This window comes from Antedon mediterranea, chromosome 11 (assembly GCF_964355755.1).
Source record: "Antedon mediterranea chromosome 11, ecAntMedi1.1, whole genome shotgun sequence".
Taxonomy (NCBI): Eukaryota; Metazoa; Echinodermata; class Crinoidea; order Comatulida; family Antedonidae; genus Antedon; species Antedon mediterranea.
This window is the reverse complement of record NC_092680.1, coordinates 6,389,158-6,409,445: the sequence shown is the minus strand read 5'-3', so window position 1 is coordinate 6,409,445 and position 20,288 is coordinate 6,389,158. Positions and strand designations below refer to the sequence as shown.

Genomic DNA, 20,288 nt, shown 5'->3' with positions numbered 1-20,288 from the left:
CAGCAAAACTAATTACGTTGTTTTTAGAACTAACCAAAAGTACTTTGACAAAAACCAGTTTAAAATAAAAATGAATAATGTGTTATTACATAGAAAAGAAAATGTGACATTTCTAGATGTAATTTTAAACGAAAATCTTAACTGGAAACATCACATACAGCTTATTAGAAAAAAAATGTCTAGGGCAATTGGTATACTTTTAAAAGTAAGAGAATTCTTTCCTCATAAAGTCCGTATTAGTCTTTATAACACCTTAGTATTACCTCACCTTCAGTATGGTAACTTAATATGGGGAAATACATACAAGAGCACGTTAGAAGTAATACTAAAACTCCAAAAGAGAGCTGTAAAATGCATTACCTTCTCTAAATCCAGACAAGCCTCAGAGCCACTGTTTAAGAAACTAAAAATATTAAACGCTTATGATATTTACAAAGTAAACGTCATAGGATTTATGGCAAACGTAAAATTCAATGAATTATCACATCACATTTTAAATATTTTTAATTACTGTGACAGTATTAGGCCTACTCATAACCTCAGAACAGAAACTGATTTCGAAATTCCATTCACAAGACTAACTTGCAGTCAACAGTTTATACACATATATGGACCAAAATTGTGGAAAGAATTCACTTGTAATGGTGGTAATAAACCGGTTATCTTAAAGAAACAAAATAAATGTATAAAAAAACAGGTCAAAAAATACTTTTTATCACTATATGCTGATTAACAACACCTTTGTTTATTTAAGTTCTATATACTTGTTCTTATGTAAAAGGGTCCTACAAAAAAACGAAGCTACAGCTTTTTTATGCAGGATCCCTGTTTTCAGTTGTATTGTAATTATGATGTACTGTAATTGATGACTAAATAAATGTGGAATAAATTGAAAATTGAAAAATTGAATACTGTACATTATGTTCCGATTAACTGTTTAGGATTGTAAACATTCTCTTAATGCTATTTTTATATAGTTCTTGCACTTTTTTGTAGAGGGTCTATATTATAAATCTTGAACTTTTTTTTTTACCATTGCCAATGTTATTGAAGGGATTTGGTATAGACAACTTGTTTGGTTTTGACTGAAATCTACAAACTCATACAAATAATCCAAAATCTTTAGATTAACTGTCATGCTTTATTAGTCAGAATGTTGCTTAGTTTCAATCTCTCAGACAATCGTAAAGAAAAATCACGTGTTTTCATCCTATCCTACAATTGTTTTATGGATATAAATTAATAGTATATAATATTATTTTATAAAATAGTGTACGCAAAAACACAGCATATTCTAATGAGTTCTGTATAATAATAATAATAATAATAATAAATCTATCTGATGAGATATAATATTTGAGACAAGGGGAACATTAAACAATATCATATTATGAATTATTTAATGGAAATGATGATACAGGTATTTACGAGAAATCAGTGAAGTTAAGTCATATATGATTAAAAGGGAATTAAATTCACAATCCCGATAAAAGCAAACATTCTATTTATAGTTCCGTCAATATTTTATCCCAACGTTTCTTTCTTCATAAATTATCTTAATGCTTGTGTTTTCTTTAGGTTAGGTAAATGCTTACCGCTTCGTACCTGTGAGTATCTAGATTTCGGCAGTACCATATTAACAGTCCGTAATAAAGCATCACATGTGTTGTATGGAGTGAGTGCAGAATCTGTTTGGGCTTTAGCCTATTCTCATTCCTGGTTATTTTTACTGATGACCGAATAAATATTATTATTATTATTATTATTACATGTATCGCCTGTAATACACAAGGCATGTCGTTACTGAATATTAATTGTTTTATAAGATAATCGCCAAATGTTGTTGTGGAGACAGCAACTGAATTAACAGCTTAATAACATGTCCTAACCTTTGAACAAACCTAAAAAAACACACACTTCTAACTGGTATAGAGGAAGTAAAGTGGATTGGTGCAGTGAAATAATCATGACTGCTGTGGCGAATCTATAATTTTGAATAACTTACTATAAGGATAAACCTTTCTTTATATCCATATGATCCTGTCTGTGTTCTTTTATACGACTGTACATAATCCTTCAATTCATGATTGGATGTGTATTGTGAAACGTGACTGCTAAACGATTAACTAAAACAACCAGTGAAACCTAATGGTGAATTAAAACCTTAAACTAATAGACCTATTTTGTGACGATGTCTAGGCAAATCGTTCGATGTTCAGTTTAATAGTCGGTCTTACGGGCTGTATCCTTAGCAACCACATTGTACATATTAAAAGATTATTTTAATGATACCGTACCATCACTGATTCCAGACAATTACCTGAGGATGTATGTCGTCTCTTTAAAAATTAGCCGTTGTGGTCATTGACATTTATCATTTGACAGTAGGCCTACATACAGTATTTTTCAAATTTATTATATTATATCTCTTGCCTTACATATGTATATATAATTAAATATGCGCCGCCGCGGCTCGGGGCGCAAGACAGATAACTGCTGCTAAGCTCATAATACTGTTACGGCAGTTAACAAGTAAACGCAACCAATATTTTAGCTGATATTTTACATTTTCTATATTTAATTATAATTTGGCTACAGCATCTTCACGCTATGTATAACTCGGTCAAAACTTATTTCAATTTTAATTATAATGGTACATAAATCTTCCGATATTCGTAAATTGACGTTATAATATTGTAATAAAATTAAACATTCCATTCTAAATGGACAAGATAATGATAATCTATATTGGCTTTGAACACTTGCCAACTTGTAATCTTAATTGATTATAATCTATCAAGAAGTAATTTAAAACTGGTAATTGATTACAGTATGATGTTTGAAAGCTATTTTTACTATGAGTTATATACCGTAGTTTAGTTTACTGTAAGTGTTAAAATTATTAAACAAAAACGATAATAATTGCTTGTATTATTTTTTTTTCAAGTTTCTCTACTCCTGCAACTACCGGCCGCTGTGCTAAACAAAGTAACGGTATTTGAAGACGGTGCCAAAGTGTGCGGTACAATACTCAGAGATGGTTTTCAACAACAGGCGTATACAATCTACACATTCTGTTCAATCTACATTGTTCCGCTTACTGTCATTGCAATTTGTTACGTCAGGATATTAAAAGTAGTTTGGATGAGAAAATCAACGTCCACTTCAGTTTCAATGAGGAACAGGAACCGCAAGATACAAACAAAAAAGAAGATAAGGACAACCAAAATTGTTTTAATGTTGGTTGTAGCATTTGCAATATTCTGGTTGCCAATTCATGCATTTTTACTTTGGCAAGTGTTTGATCCTATGAGTATGATCAAGATGATAAATCAAAAGCTAGTTGGGACTACGTATATTCTTGCACTGTGTTTGATGTATTTTAGCAGCTGTGTTAACCCATTTATTTACGCATTTTCTTCATCTAGCTTTCAAAAACAATTTAGAATCATTTTTACAAAATGCTGTGTAAACTCACGAACAGCACGGAAAGTTTCGACATCACAAACAGGCCTATAGCTCTGATATTTGGAAAGAAACATTGCGAATTATATGCAGCCCACCGAAACTCGTACGGTACAATGTCTAGAGACTGGTGGGCTGTTTCGTACCAAGCAACCAGAAAAATGTCAACATTTGGTAATTAGTGCCAAGCAGTTGGCTTGCCGAAAAGAGTTGACATAATGTATACTGAAGAAAGGATATAGTCAGGAGACAAGCAGTTCGTTCTCTCTAGACATAGTAGTGTACTACTTTTATAGGAATCATAATTTAATGCATAACTAGAAAGCCACTCTGAGAATGCATACCTCCACCTACATCAGATATAGTCACCGGAAAGTGTGTGTCTCAATGCTGTGCTAATTTCACTACAAGCATTTGTATGTGAGTTTGGTGTAAGAGTTTCATTTTATAGTGTTCGTAAATATGTAGAGGAAAAATATATCAGTGTATTATTTTAAACTAATTGGCAATATAACACTTACAAAGAAATGTAATAAGACGAGCTCAGAAGGGCAGTTTGTTAGAAGAGTATGGGAAACGATTGGACAAAAATAATATAGATTATTTTGTATGATTGTTTGAAACAACAGTTATTGTAGGTTTCTTAGCAAATAAAAAATGTTTTCTAGAGGGTATCTCAAATTGTATATTGGCTTCTGACGTACCCCTACCAAATCAAATAACTCCTAACTTAAGCAACGTTTTCAACATTATCCCACTAAATGGTAAAAACACGACCACGCTAGTCTATTGACTGTAAAGCTGAAAGCTAGACTCACCAGCAGCTGAAGAATTAAAGCCATCGACAAGGCTATATATGAAATGAAGTTTGCTGGCAAAGACGCGATACTGTATGATGTTGACGCTAAACATGATACTGACATTCATGCAACAGCGATCTTATTTCGCAGAGTAACATTTCTCTTTTTTACAAGAAATATACAAATAAAATGTTTTAAAATAAAAGTTTAAGACGTTATATTGATTCAGGAAATAAATATAAATTAATTGGATTAACATTACTGTAATGTAGTTACTACATTTATTGGAAGGAGTAGAAAGAAATTATTTATATTTTTTAAAGGACAATTATGATAAAATCAATTGTGGACGTGATTGCATTCGTATTGATAATTTGTAAGCCAAACATACATGTATAACAGTATCAATAAAACATTTATCAACAATACATAAATAAATAATATACTAAAATTCATGATAGTGGCTTCTCTAACTTTGTTCATAATACAATAATGTATAACACGTGACTGTGACGTAAGGTTACTCTATGACAAAATGATGACATGGAATATTATAAATACAAAAACAAATGTTTCTATATTTCTCTCTTAGGAAGATATTATGATTTCTGGGTTAACGTAATACATTTTGAAACTTCCCCCAACGTTTGCCGTTGGCGGCGACATTCATGTTTTGTTGATTTTTTTTGTCAGGGGCCACATGTAAAGTGAAGTAAAATAAAATCATACTGCAAAATAATAACGATTAAGTCAAATATCTATATATTAATATCAACAATCGGGTAAAAATCACGTAAGGCCTACATCGGGAGAACCGACAATATGTTTGAAATCAAACCCCGAACCCCCAATGGTAGCCGAGTTGTTGAGTTCTGGGCAGGTTTGTAACAGCGCGCTATCTGTTGCATGCAAGCCGTTTAAAACGTATATCGTCCATGGGCCAGAAAATCTTTCTGTGAGGTTTTTACTCGAGTTATCTAGGCCTATGCCTAACATTCCGAGATCCATCGTCTACACTTATTACTATAGAGGGTGAAGTGAGCAATCGAAGCGAGCTCATCCTCTAGTTGCAGTAATGAATAACGTATTGCACTATGCTAATAGAGGGCGGTATAGATCTAGTTTCATATTTATCGATACTTGACAGACAATTTTCATCAATTGTGATTGAGTTGAGATTAATTATAATCGTTTACTAAGTCCAGTAAAAATCATGAGAAGAAATACAACAATAACTAAACTAAGTAGTTACTGTTGAAGCTATTATGTACAGTAAATTAATTTACAATTTATAAAGTACAAATTATTGGGATAATGTTAATCTAAAATGTAAACAAAAACAATTGTCTTGACTTTAAACCATAGACCTATTACAATGTATAGGTGATCAATATTATATAAAACACAGATATGTAATGCATTGGGTCCACGGTGTCTCGGCATTGATTAATTTTGGCTACATTGATTATGTTGGTTGAAGATTAGACTCACGTACAACTATCATTTATATTATCAATTATATTATCAATAATACATGATAGTACCCCATTCGGTTGTGTAATGTATTCTGTGTGTGCTCCACATCATCACCTTAGTATAAGAACTTTAATGAATGTACCGTAATGTAAAGAAGAGTGGTTGACATTTTTATCGGCACCGAAAGTGTGTTGTTTAGAATCGATCGACATTCGTTCAGAATGGTAATAACATTATTATTAATGTTCTGAATGAAATCTGGTTCAATCACAACAGGGTCGATGGATGTTTAGAGTGTGTCAGTATGTGCCATACGACTTATTACCTGACTTTAATGGAGGTAATAAAGGAGTATGTCCCCCAGTGGAACTGTTCCGTAATGCCTAATGCCTCGATGTACTAAAACTAGATCAAATTTCAACTTGAAAAAATGTGTGTAATGTTAAATGAGCACGCTTACTTTCGTGCCTGATTTACCACTTATAATTTATTTATTTTGAAAGTTTTTCAGAATTTGATATCATTAACAGTGTGCGTGTTTGCTTGTCAATTTCTTACCACGCAGCGTTCAATAGATTACCTAAATAGATTCAATAGACTCAATTGATTTGATGATCGTGGGTCACATGGCGTTTTATAGACTGTATACTGATAAACGATCGTGTGATAGTACTTTTTTATATTTTTGTTGTATGAAAAAATCTTCTCGAGTAAGAAAAACAAAAATTCAAGAGTAATCTAACACTACAGTATCGCCTGTTGTTTTGCACCCCGAACAAGTAAAATCGGTTATGTCAACAGCTTTTTAGGCCATGTTTCTGCAGTCAAAACCAAATTATCGGTTAATGTCTTAACCAATAAAGTGCATGTATCATTACGAAAACAATCAGATGCCCAATCACGATGCAAGAATGTGTCCGTCCTTCAGGTCAAAGGTTCAAAATTGTCGCATATTTTCGATAAATATCCGATTTGAATGAGATAAATTATCGGTTAACTTTTCGAGTGGAATCAGTAAAATCCCGTTTCTACAGGAAATTTAACGGTTAATTATCAGTTATTTTTTGGCTGCGGAAACACAGCCTTAATTTTACATGCCGACTCTTTGGCTGAATGGTATATTCTTCAGCTTCATCGACTTTAATGTCATTGATGTATGTATTTAATAGTTGATACAGATTATTTAGAAGGTTATGTTTAGTAATATTTAGGGAATATCAGATTTCTTTAATTGTAAAAAAGTTTCCGACCAAGTCATTAAAACACTGCTGCTACTGCTAAACAGGTTAGATCAGTGACTAAAACATCGGTGCTAAAATACATCACTAAAAAAGGTTAATGGCCTAACATCCACAAATCGTTCAGATATAACCACATAGTGATAAAAACCAAACATGCGACTTTAATCACATCTATTAGGCCTACCCTATTAATTCTTGAATGCTAAGACCGGATCTGGGTACCATCAGGGGTTTGCACAATGCATGGGCCAACATGGTAAAGGAACAATAAACAGCAATGGAATAGCACTTTTGGAGATGGCAATGAGACATAAACTCCTACTCACGAATACTATGTTCGAACACAAAATGTCACATAGAACGACATGGGTTATGCCAGTCAGGGTTAAACCACATAATGAAAAGGACGGTACGCCACGTAGAAATCCCTATAGAAATCAAGTAGATTACATTATGATTAGGAAGAGAAATTTTAATTTTGTCACGAACTCTAGATCTTACAGCAGAGTTGATGTAGAAACTGATCATAGAATAGTAAAAACACAACTTAGGCTGCAATATTTTAAGATGAAACCAAAAAAGAAGTGTAGAATAATTGACGTAGAAAACTTAAATGAAAGGACTAATCAAGAAAAATACCAGAATAAAGTGAAAGAGTCTTTAGATACAGATAAACTAACTAACGTTGACACTTTTAAACGATGGGGGCTTATTGCAGACGTCTGTAAAGATGCAGCAATACATGTAGTAGGATTTAAAGAAACTCGAAGAGCAAATAAAATACAAAATGATGAAATTAAGAAACTTTCTCAGAAACAAAAGAAACTTAGGCTAGAAATAAATGCATGCAAACAAAATGATGATAGGATTAAAATGAAAAAACAACGAAATATAGTACTTAAGGAAATTCATAGTAAGATAAAATATGAGGAAGAAAAAACAATAAGTAGACAAATTGAAGAACTTGAGAAAATAAAAGATGAACCAAATAAAATGTTTCAAGCAATAAGACATCTAAAAAGAACAGAAAAAACGGATAAAAGTTTTCTATACGACTGTAGAAATAGCATAATTACCAATGAAACAGAACAAGTAAAAATTGTAACAAGTTATTTCAGAGAAGTCTATGAGAAGAAAGGAGTTGAGAAGAACCTAGGAATTGATAAAATAAGGATGAAAAATCCATTTAAGATAGAAGAAATTAAATTAGCTGCCAAGAAACTGAAAAATGGGAAGAGCCCAGGGCCAGATGAGGTTCACTCTGAACTTATAAAATATGCACCTGACAACATTTTCAGTAGTATTGCAACTATGTTTAATGATATGGTTATGACAGGAAAGGCGCCCCATGATATCACAGAAGGTATCATAGTTCCATTACATAAACCAGGCAAACAAAAGGGTATCGTAAAGAACCTTAGACCAGTTGTCCTCCTAAATATCATTAGAAAAATTTTGGCCATTTGCCTTATAAATAGAATTGATGATAAGCTTATGACCATTATACCACCCTCACAGGCAGCATACTGTAAAGGAAGGAGTGTCACTGAACATGTGTTTACTCTCCGAACACTAGCAGAAAAAGCAATCACATCATCAGACTACGAAATAAATGTACTCATGTTAGACATGAGCAGTGCTTTTGATACTGTAGACAGGAAAAAATTAATTGATATAATATCTCACATCCTTGAACCAGAAGAGCTAAATATTATCAAAATTCTCATAGAACAAGTAGATCTTAGAGTAAGGATTGGATAGGAAATAGGCGACCCAATTAAATCAAACATAGGAGTACCACAGGGAGACTGTCTTAGTCCCATCCTTTTCATTACATATCTAGCACATATCCTACAAAAATATGAACAAGAGCAACGTCAACAAAAACAATATACACCTGAATTTACATTAAACATTCAATATGCAGATGACATATCTTTTGTATCTACCTCACAAGAATATATAAATGAAATAAATACAGACATTCCACGGTATCTACAAGACTATAATCTAAAAGTTAACCCGTCAAAAACCGAAGATTTTAAAATAAAAAGGAAAGGAAATGAAGACTGGCGAAACTGCAAATTCCTTGGAAGTAAATTGGGAACCAGAGAGGATGTTAATAACAGAAAACGTCTCACATTAGCAGCTTTCAGCAAGATAAATCACATACTCCAAAATAGAAAAATAACAATAAACCTGAAAATGAGAGTCTTCAACGTATACATTACAAGCATCTTTCTGTATAATTGTGAACTGTGAACAATGACAGCATCACTAAAAAGCGAAATCGATGTCTTTCAAAGAAAATTCCTAAAGAGAATAATAGGTATAAGGTGGCCGGAGAAAATAAAAAATGAAGATTTGTACAAAAGAACAGGAGAAAATGAGTGGAGTAAGAACGTAAAGAAAAGAAGGCTGACATGGTATGGTCACCTGCTCCGTTTAAATGAAAACACACCAGTTAAGATCGCACTCGGAGAGGCTCAGAGAAAGACCAAAAAAACCAAAAGGAAGACCAAAAACAACATGGATGGCAAACATAAAAAAGGAAACAGAACTTTTCACACGCGGACCTATACACATGCTGCTCAAAAACGTACTGAGTGGCGAACACAAGTGAGACGCGCAATGTCTAACGACGATTAGCGTTTTAGGAGGGATTAATTCTTGTATAAATTAGGTAACGTAGGCCTAATGCGTTTTGGATATTACAGTTTAGATTGGTTGTTGCCTACATTCCTTGTTTTATTATGCTAATTACTTACTTATTTATATACAATATGTCCTATTGGTATATAAGCACTCTAGGCGTTGTTGTTTTTGATGAGAATAGTTTCTCGAAACATGTCACATTTACATTTTAAGGCAATTTGCCTTTTTATTAAATGCCTCGTTATAGTCATCATCCTAACTCGAAAGTTTAGATTTCGTTTTAGAACCGTACTCGAAGTTGACGAGCGCCGCCTATAACAAAAAAATGGAAACTAGAAAAGCAAATCTTGGAAACTCGGTGATGTATTACAAACCTACAAGAGTCATAACTTACGCCTAATTACAAAACATCAAGTTGTACTAATAATTGAGACACTTATTATTATTATTACTAAACATTTTTTTTGCCAAATAACGGTCTTAAACCATTATGTAATATTTGTTATTACAAACTATTGAACACTTCCATGGTATGATTACTGCCATTACATGCATCGAGAACCTTGCAATAATAAAATGTGTTCAGTAGCAAAATCGATTTTATCTTTATCATAAAACAACCACCCAGTAGTTACCATAGCAATATAACCAAAATATTAGATCTAATACTTGATCGCCTAAGCAATTATGCAAGTTTTAGAGTGAATAATTCACATTATGAAGTTTTATAGATCGGTTGGTTATTGTTGAAAAGGTAGTAATCGATCGATTATCGTAATAAGACTGTTGTACAATTAGACCTACATACACTTAATATTGTAAAACATTACAGAAAACCGATTGAAATTGTTTCTAGAAAACAAATATAGTTTTTCAACTAAACTATTTTTTATTTTAAGCTGGTGATTCTTCGATGTTGGTGGTAATGACGAAATTTGAGTTGATAATGACAATAGGGACTTTTAAATTGAGTGAACGTGCACACGACCGTCACGTCCACGTGGGTCGTAGTCGACTGTTACACGTCGACAGTATGTAAACGTTTAGATTAAGTGTACATTAATTTTACGTTGACGTGCAAGTGAACGTATGATATAATGATCTTTGGATCTGACTTTGTAATCTCTATATGTAGCGCTCGTCCGTGGTGCTATTCAATCGGTGAAATGGCACGGGCTAAGTTGGTGGCTGATGCATAGTCTAGATCCTTAATTTTCTGAACGAATGCCGGTGTCCAAGTGATAAGCCCAGCCCATAACCTTTATTATTAAAAGCTTTATTTCAAATAGCTATACAAATTAATAATTCACAATGTGAAAATCTAATTTGACTAAAGTTCACTCTAAATTCTCAGAAAATCATAGCGACACATTCTCAGCCATGATTTTGGTAAACATTTCCAGTGTTATGACGTCATACGTCCACTAGTACTCATCGAACGTCAAAATGCCACTGAACAAGTGCTCAAATTTGACATTCGACGTACCAGTCACATAGCGCATGCTATGACGTAATATGGAAAATCTGAAAGTTTCATTTTGGCTATAGACTTTAAATAATAGAGAGCTTTTGATTTGCGACGATCACGGACCGACAACCAACCTAGGTCAGGTCAAATTGTGTCGGTGGGGAGGACACGCGTTCCAATATTCCGCATGCGCACAATGAGCTACGGTAACATGACGTAGTTTGGTTGTCGGTCGTCGCAAAGTCGTTAAAATCAACAAACAGCTTCTGATAATGGGTTGCATTTTAGCAAAAGATTAAAGCTGTGTTCACAGACACAAGGGTTATTCACACACGCACACACGAAATGGGAAGCCACGACGTTAAGTTCTTTATAAACGTCATAATGTAATATTATAGAACGAAGTTACTAGTCCGTAAAATTACATAATTATAGAATATGTAGATGTTCGTGTAATCGGTTAATCTCGTATTCCTGATTCGTATCGTTAAATCTCCGATACCTTGCTGCGATATAACTATACGCTATACCAGGTAAGAGTGCAGTTTCACTCTTCGCTGGATGGTATATATCCGATAAAAAGTTCCGAGTTTGACACAGAATACATAATTACCCCATGATGGAGTCGAAACGTCGTTCTTTTTTAAGCGTTGTTTTTATATTATGTAGATTGAAGTTTGTAGTTAATTTCGTTACTCTCTTGATGTAAAACAGCAAAAAAATCACTCTATTAGAGTGTGTCACTCTTTTTGATTATTAAAGGAGTGAAAGTCCCTATGTTAACCATTTTCCTTACTTCCATAGTGAACTAATTCAAACGATAACATCATTTCAAACAATTTTAACCACTCTTGTTCACTTGTTTATAACGATAGTGGGTAGTGTATATGAAAATTGTTACAGAATACTGTACATTGCGTGGTTTGTTGACAGCCTTGGGTTACAAATTCTTGTAGTATGTGTGAGTATATTAAAATATAAATGTATATGAAAATATATTACTTTTCACGGTAATATATATTTTACAAAGGTTAACAAAATGATTATTCAAAATGTATGCACACAAGTACATTTACAACCTTGTGAGCAGTTCAAGGAAATAAGATAAATTTCATCAGCGAAATATTAAAATTCAATACAAATATCATTATCATAATCTTCTCAATTACATTAATATCGATCGGTATTCATACGTCGATAACATCAACTATGTTTCTAGACACTGTAAAAACACAGTCGAGATATTAAATATAACATTATTTGATAATCGGAATTTAAACAAGTATTAAGCATAACTTATAATGAGAGTATAATGTTTTTGCCTGACATAGCTTCAGTACACTAGCGTGGACTGATGATCCCGTGCGGCATATTTATTATATTATTCTCCTGTCGATATTTCTGGAATTTCAAACAAGATACAATATTCTCAGTGCGCATGCGCCATGCAGTGCCTAATGTCAGGTAACTAGATTATATCTCAGATGCGAGATGGATGTCCACTGATCGAATAATAGTAAATTATCTGTATAGGCCAATGCAGTAAAAGGTAAGTTTATTATTATTAATTTAAATAAATGTAGATTATTGAATGTTGTTTGGCCAATTTTTTTCTCTAGTAAACATCATACAATATTATATAAGAATATATTATAATCATTAGATGCGTAATAGATGATTCCTAATAGATACACTCTATGTACCGTTATTAGTACCGCCATCATACCGTGTTATGTTTGCTCTGTGTATCACAATATCAGAAATGTCTAATTAAGTTGGCGCTGATTAAACAGTGGGCTTAAATTAAATAGGTTATAGGCCAAATAGAAAGTAAATTGTATTAGTCGTAAAACCTGTTTCGCAATTCAAATAGTATGTCAATTAATTATCTTTAAAATAGTTTACACACAATACGAATGGGGTTCAGTAACTCAATGGGTGTAGAAAAGGTACAGTTGCAAATTAAAATGTTGATTGCAATAAGGTAGGTTTCCAGATTGGCAAAAGATGTATTTGGGGGTTTTTTTGGGATCAGATTTAGACCTACTTTACTTTACTACATCAGCGTTGTACATGGCTATTTAACATTACCAACTTGACGACTTTTAGCCAACCTTTTGACACGTGCTTTAGTGATGATATAGAAATACGTACGAATGTACAAAATAACAACATTTTAGAGATAAGGAGGGAGAGTAGAGTTGCATTGTGGACAAGTTGAATACAGTAAAGGTTTTTTTTAAGAAATTATAAAACATTTTTTTAGAACATACTGGCAACCAATTCACATAAGATAGCTGTGTACCGAGATTTAACGTGATCGAGCAAGGTATTCATACTAGTATGTATCCGAATGTATCCCTTTTTTAAATCATAATATTACCGCCACAGATTTAACGTGGAGCGATTTTAGAATATCACTCTTTCTATAGAATACGGTAATACAATATTGAATATTTTAATATTTTAATCTATATGATAATCTATCCATAAACTATCACTAGGGAAAAACACAACCTTTGATTGATTTTGCATATTTATCATTAACGTCGACATGAACGAGTTTTGTAAATTGGGGGCGTAATGGTTTAATTGAGTTATTTAACGGCCAAGGGGGAGAAGATCAACTCAAGTATAGTAGTAATAGCTAGCCTAAGAACATAGATGAAAGATAAAGTTTTGATTGTAATTACGTGATGTAGGCCTACCGCTCCTGTGTTAAACTACGTTTTTATTTTGGTCATTTAAGGTTAAAATTGTTGAAAAATTTAATTAATTAATTTTCCATCGGTTAGTTCCGTTTATTAGAAATTGTAGCATTCAAATGTTCACATGTCACGCTTATCAGATTCCTTTTGCTATTAGGACAGAGATTTTGTATTGACTTAAATAGCATGCTTTCTCAGCAAGCAGCTGTCATAGTTGTATTCGGCGGGCTTTAAGATACTCTGGAAACTAAGCGAGTCAACTTATGTCAGTCATACAACCGAAAGCATCTTTGACTGTGATAAGTACTGTACCACCAAAAAATCTCGGGCCTAATCCTTTTCGAGACCACCACAATCCGAGACATTGAAGAACATCTGAGAGACTTTGTAAGCAGTTATTTTTTTAATTTTTTTTTAAAATTTTAATTCATACACATCCAAAAGCGAGCACAAACTCGCCAATTACAGGAAGGACCCTGGCACTAAGTTAGGATTGAGCAAGCACGTTAACCACCAAGCTACAGTTATTAATCAATAATATATACTATATAATACTACTAGGCCTTTAATATAGGTTTAAAAATAGAAATAATAAGACTGCCTAATAAGATGATTCAATTAAACATGCATAGTTTCCCGTGGTGAGGGGATTTAGTGTCAATAACAATGAAATACCCTCGGGTTAATTACAACACGAAAACATAACAATCATACATTCATTCGTGTTTCACAGCGCAAAATGAAGCTTCTTAACATGTTTCTACTTTATTTGATATTGATGACGTTGTGTTTTTCCAAGTTTTCAAAATGTAGGCTTAGGCCTACTACACATACTTCCTTAAACTAACTGCAGCATACCCGTGTATTTAAGAAACATCTAACTAAATACAACAACGTATTTGTTGGTGATTTATGTTGATTGATTCCAATATAGCGTTTAAATCTATACGGGATTATTGAAAAACTAATAATAGTCATTTTCGCTGACAGATTAAGCTTTCTTAGAACAATTCAATGACTTTCAATCTTGTTTTTTATAGTTCATTTATCTCTTTTTTCCATCAACATCCTCGTTATAAATTTTATAAGCATCTGCAGTAGGAATTGAAATGCAGTATAGGCGTTATTATTTACTCAATTTTCAGTACGATAAATAATTGTATTTTTATTTTAATTCTTCTCATTTGCAATGACCCATGTAACTCTGTTTCAGAAGATGACCAGCATACGTCAGTAGTTTATGTATACGGCTGCTGTTTGTGATGGGTTACAACGTCGTATACATCCTGTATATTGCCGTTACTTCCCTGGGGTTATTAGCAAGTGCAGTTTACAGCGGTAAGTAGGCACTCTGAATATGAAGAAACAAAAATGAACAGAAAAACAGCATTTCTATTATATTTTGAAACAGTAAATGTTTCATTCAATGGAGCAGAGTTGAATAGAACAATAATTGAAATATACTCTCTGGTACGGATTATGGAGGCGGAACGTTATAACTTTGCTACAGGTTGAAACATGTACAAACCTATTTTCGAAGAAAAAACATTATATTTTCTTTCAATGATAAATTCTCATGATAATGACTTTGTTGATTATCTTTTCCCTTCGAAGAATCCGAAGATGCATCAAATGAACGCCCACAGAGACAGCGCAGACAAACGGGTGCTGGAGGGGCATACTCATCAAGTGAGAAACATTTAGTTTTAATAATGTTAAATTTTAAAATAAAAACTTTAAATAAAATCGATTAGTGATTAAATTCACATTTATTTGTGTAAGTACTGTAAGTTGGTATTCATCTTTTATGGGAATCACCCACCTTTATTGTAATTTCTTCTCATTTTCAATTAATAATAGTATAAATAATTCTGTCATTCGTAAAACGATATAGATGCATATTTGGCATTAAGGTAAATAGACTCTATACAGATGAAACTATAATAGAACCATTGATAAGTTGATATTCATTATAAGTATAAATTAATTAATTGTCTTTGTTTAAGTTGTTCAGTTTTCATTATTATTTTGGATTAATTTCGGTGGACTTTTAAAACAAAATAAAGTCCACTCATCCATGTAAGTGACAATAAACTATCGCTATTAATAGGGAGCTTTGAAAATTCGACAACCTACCGGTACTGTACGGCTTAGAACATACGGTACTGTATGACGTCATGTCAGTCTATTGTCTGCATGTGTTTTAACATTAGTTTTCGATGTCGTAATTTTGGAGACATTATTGTTAGGCCTATATTCTAGTGATAAATACGATAGTGAAACTTGAGCAATCAGTGTGATATGATAATTATGCAAAGCCAATAATCTAATATTTCATCAGTAATTGTCGGTTATTGTGTAATTGAAGGCGACCGACATAAGAATACAACGACAAAAATAATAGCTTAGGGAGGTTTCAAGTTGTACGAAATAAAAAAAAACATCGTTAAAATCTAATAAATAATATTTTCTAAATTATCATTATCATAATAATAGTTTACATATTTCTACTAATTCGACACATGTTTACTTTGAAATTGTATACATGAAAAAAGATGCAGTAAGTAGCATGTACCTATATTAGATATGAACACAATTAAAAATTAAATAATTTTATACAACAGTGCGATGATGATTTATGATATCGTTCACGTACCAATCATTATTTTTCTCATGCTATCGATGTGTAAGATAAACAACTGTACTAACGCCTACGCTGAAAAAGTGCTAATATATACTAAACCGTACGTGGAAGAAGTTTAAGCACACACTAATTTTAAGTTTGCAACAAGATCAATTAAAAGTAAAATTAAACCAGATTAATTGTTTAAAAGTTTAATGTCAGATGGACCTAATTTATATTTTGTTGGTCTTTTGTCTTAAGTTTTGATTTTATGTACGTATAAAAGAAAAGAAAAACAATACAGATAATAATATTTAATTTTTGTCATCTTTTCACTTTGACAGGTGGAACTTTTGCTTGGTGGAAAATTGTTCTTGTTGTTATTGGTGGACTTGCTGGAATGGAAATACTCTACTGCTGCTGCAAGAACTATTTACGGAAGCAGGGTAATGAAGACAACGAGAAAAGTAAAGTTCAGAAAGTTAAAGACAATCGCACTGAAAGTTCAGTAACTATTAACGAACAGTCTGCAAACCATTTGCGCAAAAATAATAGTTTCGTTGAGGCAATGAAATTACAGGGATATTCAACACTACGTGATTATAATTCTCCTGGTTTCTACTACCCTCCACCACCGATGTCCTCTGGAATTAAGCCTTCATATCCACAAAAGAACACATTCTATGTAGAGCAACCGACACTAGGGAACGACAGTAGGCCTGTACATTTAACTCATCATTTGATGATGTCAGACACACAAAGTTTGCAATGGGGACACACAATGCATCCGTTGTTAGGAGCATCAACATTTGTTTGATTCAAGTATGTTTGTGAAAGAACGAGTATTACTACTTTTTTTTAGAATTATTGGTTTTTTCGTTGATCTTTTTTTAGAGATTTGTTTTTGCTTCAACACTAAAAAGGACTTGAACATGTATAGACATAATTTGTATGTACAGTTTATGCAATAGAAACCACTCTAATTGCCAATAGAATGCAATAGAATTTAAATTAAATTGAAACTGATTGAACTTTGGTTAAGAAACACGTTTCGTCACTTTTCACATATGACTCTACAAAATGTCCATCAAGAAAGACACTGGCAGAATGAACAAATTGACCATTCAGTTCTTAACTTCAACCAATTTTAAAACAGCTGATTTCTACTGTAATCTATTTCTTATAAATGTTAAATACATAATTAAAGTATGTTTATTTTGTACAGTAACATTTTGATAACAGTATTATGCAGATAAACGTTGCTCTTCGGAAACTGTTTTCAATAAACTTGAGTATTTAAAACTATATTTGAAATTGGTTCTCTGTATGTGGCAAGAACATGCATCGTTTATTCAAAATACAGTAGTTAAATCTTTCTTCTCTGGCTCAGTAGTAAAGAGCCCATAAGTATTACTATTGCCCAAAATAACAAAATATTACGTTCTTCTAATTATCTTTACAGATTACTGTATATTGATTATATATAATTAGTAATTATTACGTTTATAAAAAGATGTTGTTTTTTACTGTTTCCATCACGACGAGTAGTCGTGCCTACGGTATTATTGTCTATTTTTTTTAATAACTTGTGGTTATATTAGATATCACACTATTAATTTCATATTAATCAAATCAAAAAATAATATTGTAATTTAGTAACAGTTTTAATATATTTGTAATTTTGATTGTAATATAATATAATACTTACTCTATAATTATTTATTACTATAATTTTGTTTGTTTGTAATTTAAATAAATATACATAAAAGGATACAGATCGTATGCTTGGTTCCAACTAGAGACACAACACAACGACGTAACGTAACGTAGGGGATTTGACCAATCACAAGCGATGGATTATTCAAACTTTCGCTTGTCATTGGTCAACTCACTTGCGTTGCGTCTACGTCCTTGCGCTGCGTCCTGTGGAAACCAATTTTTAGAAATCAGCTCTCAGTATATGGCATTTTTATTTATTTTAAGCATTACATCATACTGTATAACTGTATAATATCAGTTTTGCAATTATCATGTCATATATTGGATGTTCTATTTGTCGCAGTCAATAATATCACAATGGTTATTAAATTGATAAAGGAATCGATAAAGTTGAAAGAAAATAAGGGTTCCGTGCATACAATGCGAGTGTAAAATTGATCTTTGTGGAATGAAACGTCATACGTTAACTACCTAACATCAAGCTATCTCAGAGCACAATGTTAAATTAAATGAATGCTAAAGTATTTTAGTAAACTTAATTTAGACTTTTTATTTTTAATTACATATTTATAGTATCTATAATTAAACTACGTCTCCGTGTGTACGTTTTGTCTAAAGCTATGGCACCTTATTATAATGTATTTACATTAAACGTATATTATGTATACAAACTGGTTGATACACCTCCCAGAAGTATCAGTCGCCAATTAATATCAAAATTAACTTCATGGATCAGTTACAAGTGATATACATCGTTCAGTGTCGAAAACGCCATACAACACACAAAATCTCCCACAATCCTGCATTTTTCATTCCTTATCTTAGGTGTTTAGGCCTATTTTTTCAGCAACATAACCGTCCTTTGTTCATAAACGAAAATAATGAATTGCAAAAACGTAAAACAATCATAAGAACGTCCGAACATCGTTCAGTGTCAAAAACGTCATACAATACACAAAAACCCTCACAATCCTGCATTTTCCCTTCCTTATCTTAGGCGTTTAGGCCTATTTTAACTAACCTTTAGCCTATTTAGTAACTTAACCGTCCTTTGTTCATAAACGGAAATAGTGATTGTAAAAACGTAGAACGACAAGACACGTCCAAACTATCAACGAAGGTGGTAGTTACTGTTGGGCGTAGTTGATTATTGAGATGGATGCTCAAGGAACAGTATCATTGCTCCTTAGAGAGTGCACTGGTAAATTTCCGGTTTATCCAAGTAAGCTAGGCACGAAATGGACTACTAAACAAAATACAAACAATTATTGTTGATGAGTAAAATGGTACAAATATAAAACGTTCTTATCTGTTTTATAGCACACCTACTTTTAAAGAGCACTCCGATTTTATCGAACGTGACTCGGTCATCAACAACCTCTTGTCGCGTATGGTGTTGCTCACCGAAATTGCAGTAAACCTACCCAATTACGTATAACGAGACCGCACTTTTAAGAGTGCTTATAGTACATTTATTTAATATCACGTGACCCATTAATCCCCAATTAATGACAAGGATCTGAGGTGTGTCACAAGATAATATTCCCAGTGTCTTCAAAACAGCAATGCAAAACATTAGTATTTAGATTTGTAGACTAAATATGTTTGCTTTGTATGGAGACCACCATTTTCTTTATCGATAATCCATTAATGCTCACCGTCTGTAGCTCTTTTGTTGTTTATTGCTTTTTTTCGAAATTGATATTTTAAATTCAATAACCACCGTATTTATAGCTAGTCTTTGGATGTCTATTTTATTTTATAAAACATAAATCGATTTATTTTATTTAAAGTACATGTGAAAGTAAACATAATTAAAACATTTGGGTACAACTCACCGCAAGTAATTTTACCAATCACGACGCGATAAATAATCTAACTAACGGTTGTGATTGGTCAACTCACTTAAAGTACATCGCGATGCATCGTTGCGTTGCGTCCAGGTGGGAAACAAGCTTAACGTGTTATCCTGGATTCAATTTTAAGGTGCATGTATATTTTACAAAATTTAAAATATTTTTTAAAATCCTTTAGACAGTGTATTTTGCATTCCAACGTATAATAAAGTTTACACGCCAGTTAATCAATGAAATAACACGATCTTCCGCCATCCATATAATTGATTTGTGTTAT

The 20,288-nt window shown here is 32.6% G+C and overlaps 3 protein-coding genes across 7 annotated transcripts in view; all 3 read left to right on the top strand.

Moving 5' to 3' along the window:
• LOC140063072 (G-protein coupled receptor 54-like) overlaps positions 1–4,643 on the top strand; it is a 61,936-nt gene extending 57,293 nt beyond the window's left edge. Inside the window, exon 4 of the mRNA XM_072109509.1 lies at positions 2,948–4,643. Within this exon, the coding sequence (XP_071965610.1) occupies positions 2,948–3,519 (572 nt within the window). The 3' untranslated portion in view covers positions 3,520–4,643. The remainder of the gene's footprint in view (positions 1–2,947) is intronic.
• A 2,582-nt stretch (positions 4,644–7,225) lies between these two features.
• LOC140063071 (uncharacterized) lies at positions 7,226–8,743 on the top strand. Its single transcript, XM_072109508.1, has one exon. It carries the CDS (start codon positions 7,226–7,228, stop codon positions 8,741–8,743), a length of 1,518 nt encoding a protein of 505 aa, XP_071965609.1.
• Positions 8,744–12,581: 3,838 nt separating this feature from the next.
• Positions 12,582–18,765, top strand: LOC140062350 (uncharacterized). Of its 5 annotated transcripts, none has more exons than XM_072108526.1 (7): positions 12,605–12,654; positions 13,006–13,089; positions 13,372–13,434; positions 14,012–14,200; positions 15,027–15,151; positions 15,428–15,502; positions 16,781–18,765. In XM_072108526.1, the coding sequence occupies exons 5-7, from the start codon at positions 15,076–15,078 to the stop codon at positions 17,251–17,253; spliced, it is 624 nt and encodes a 207-aa protein (XP_071964627.1). In that variant the 5' UTR covers positions 12,605–12,654; positions 13,006–13,089; positions 13,372–13,434; positions 14,012–14,200; positions 15,027–15,075; the 3' UTR covers positions 17,254–18,765. The 5 variants fall into 5 exon arrangements, with proteins under 5 accessions (XP_071964625.1, XP_071964627.1, XP_071964623.1 ...); XM_072108522.1 differs by having other exon boundaries at positions 13,372–13,446; positions 13,971–14,200; XM_072108525.1 differs by lacking the exon at positions 13,006–13,089 and having other exon boundaries at positions 12,625–12,654; positions 13,372–13,446; positions 13,971–14,200.
• Positions 18,766–20,288: the final 1,523 nt, after the last annotated feature.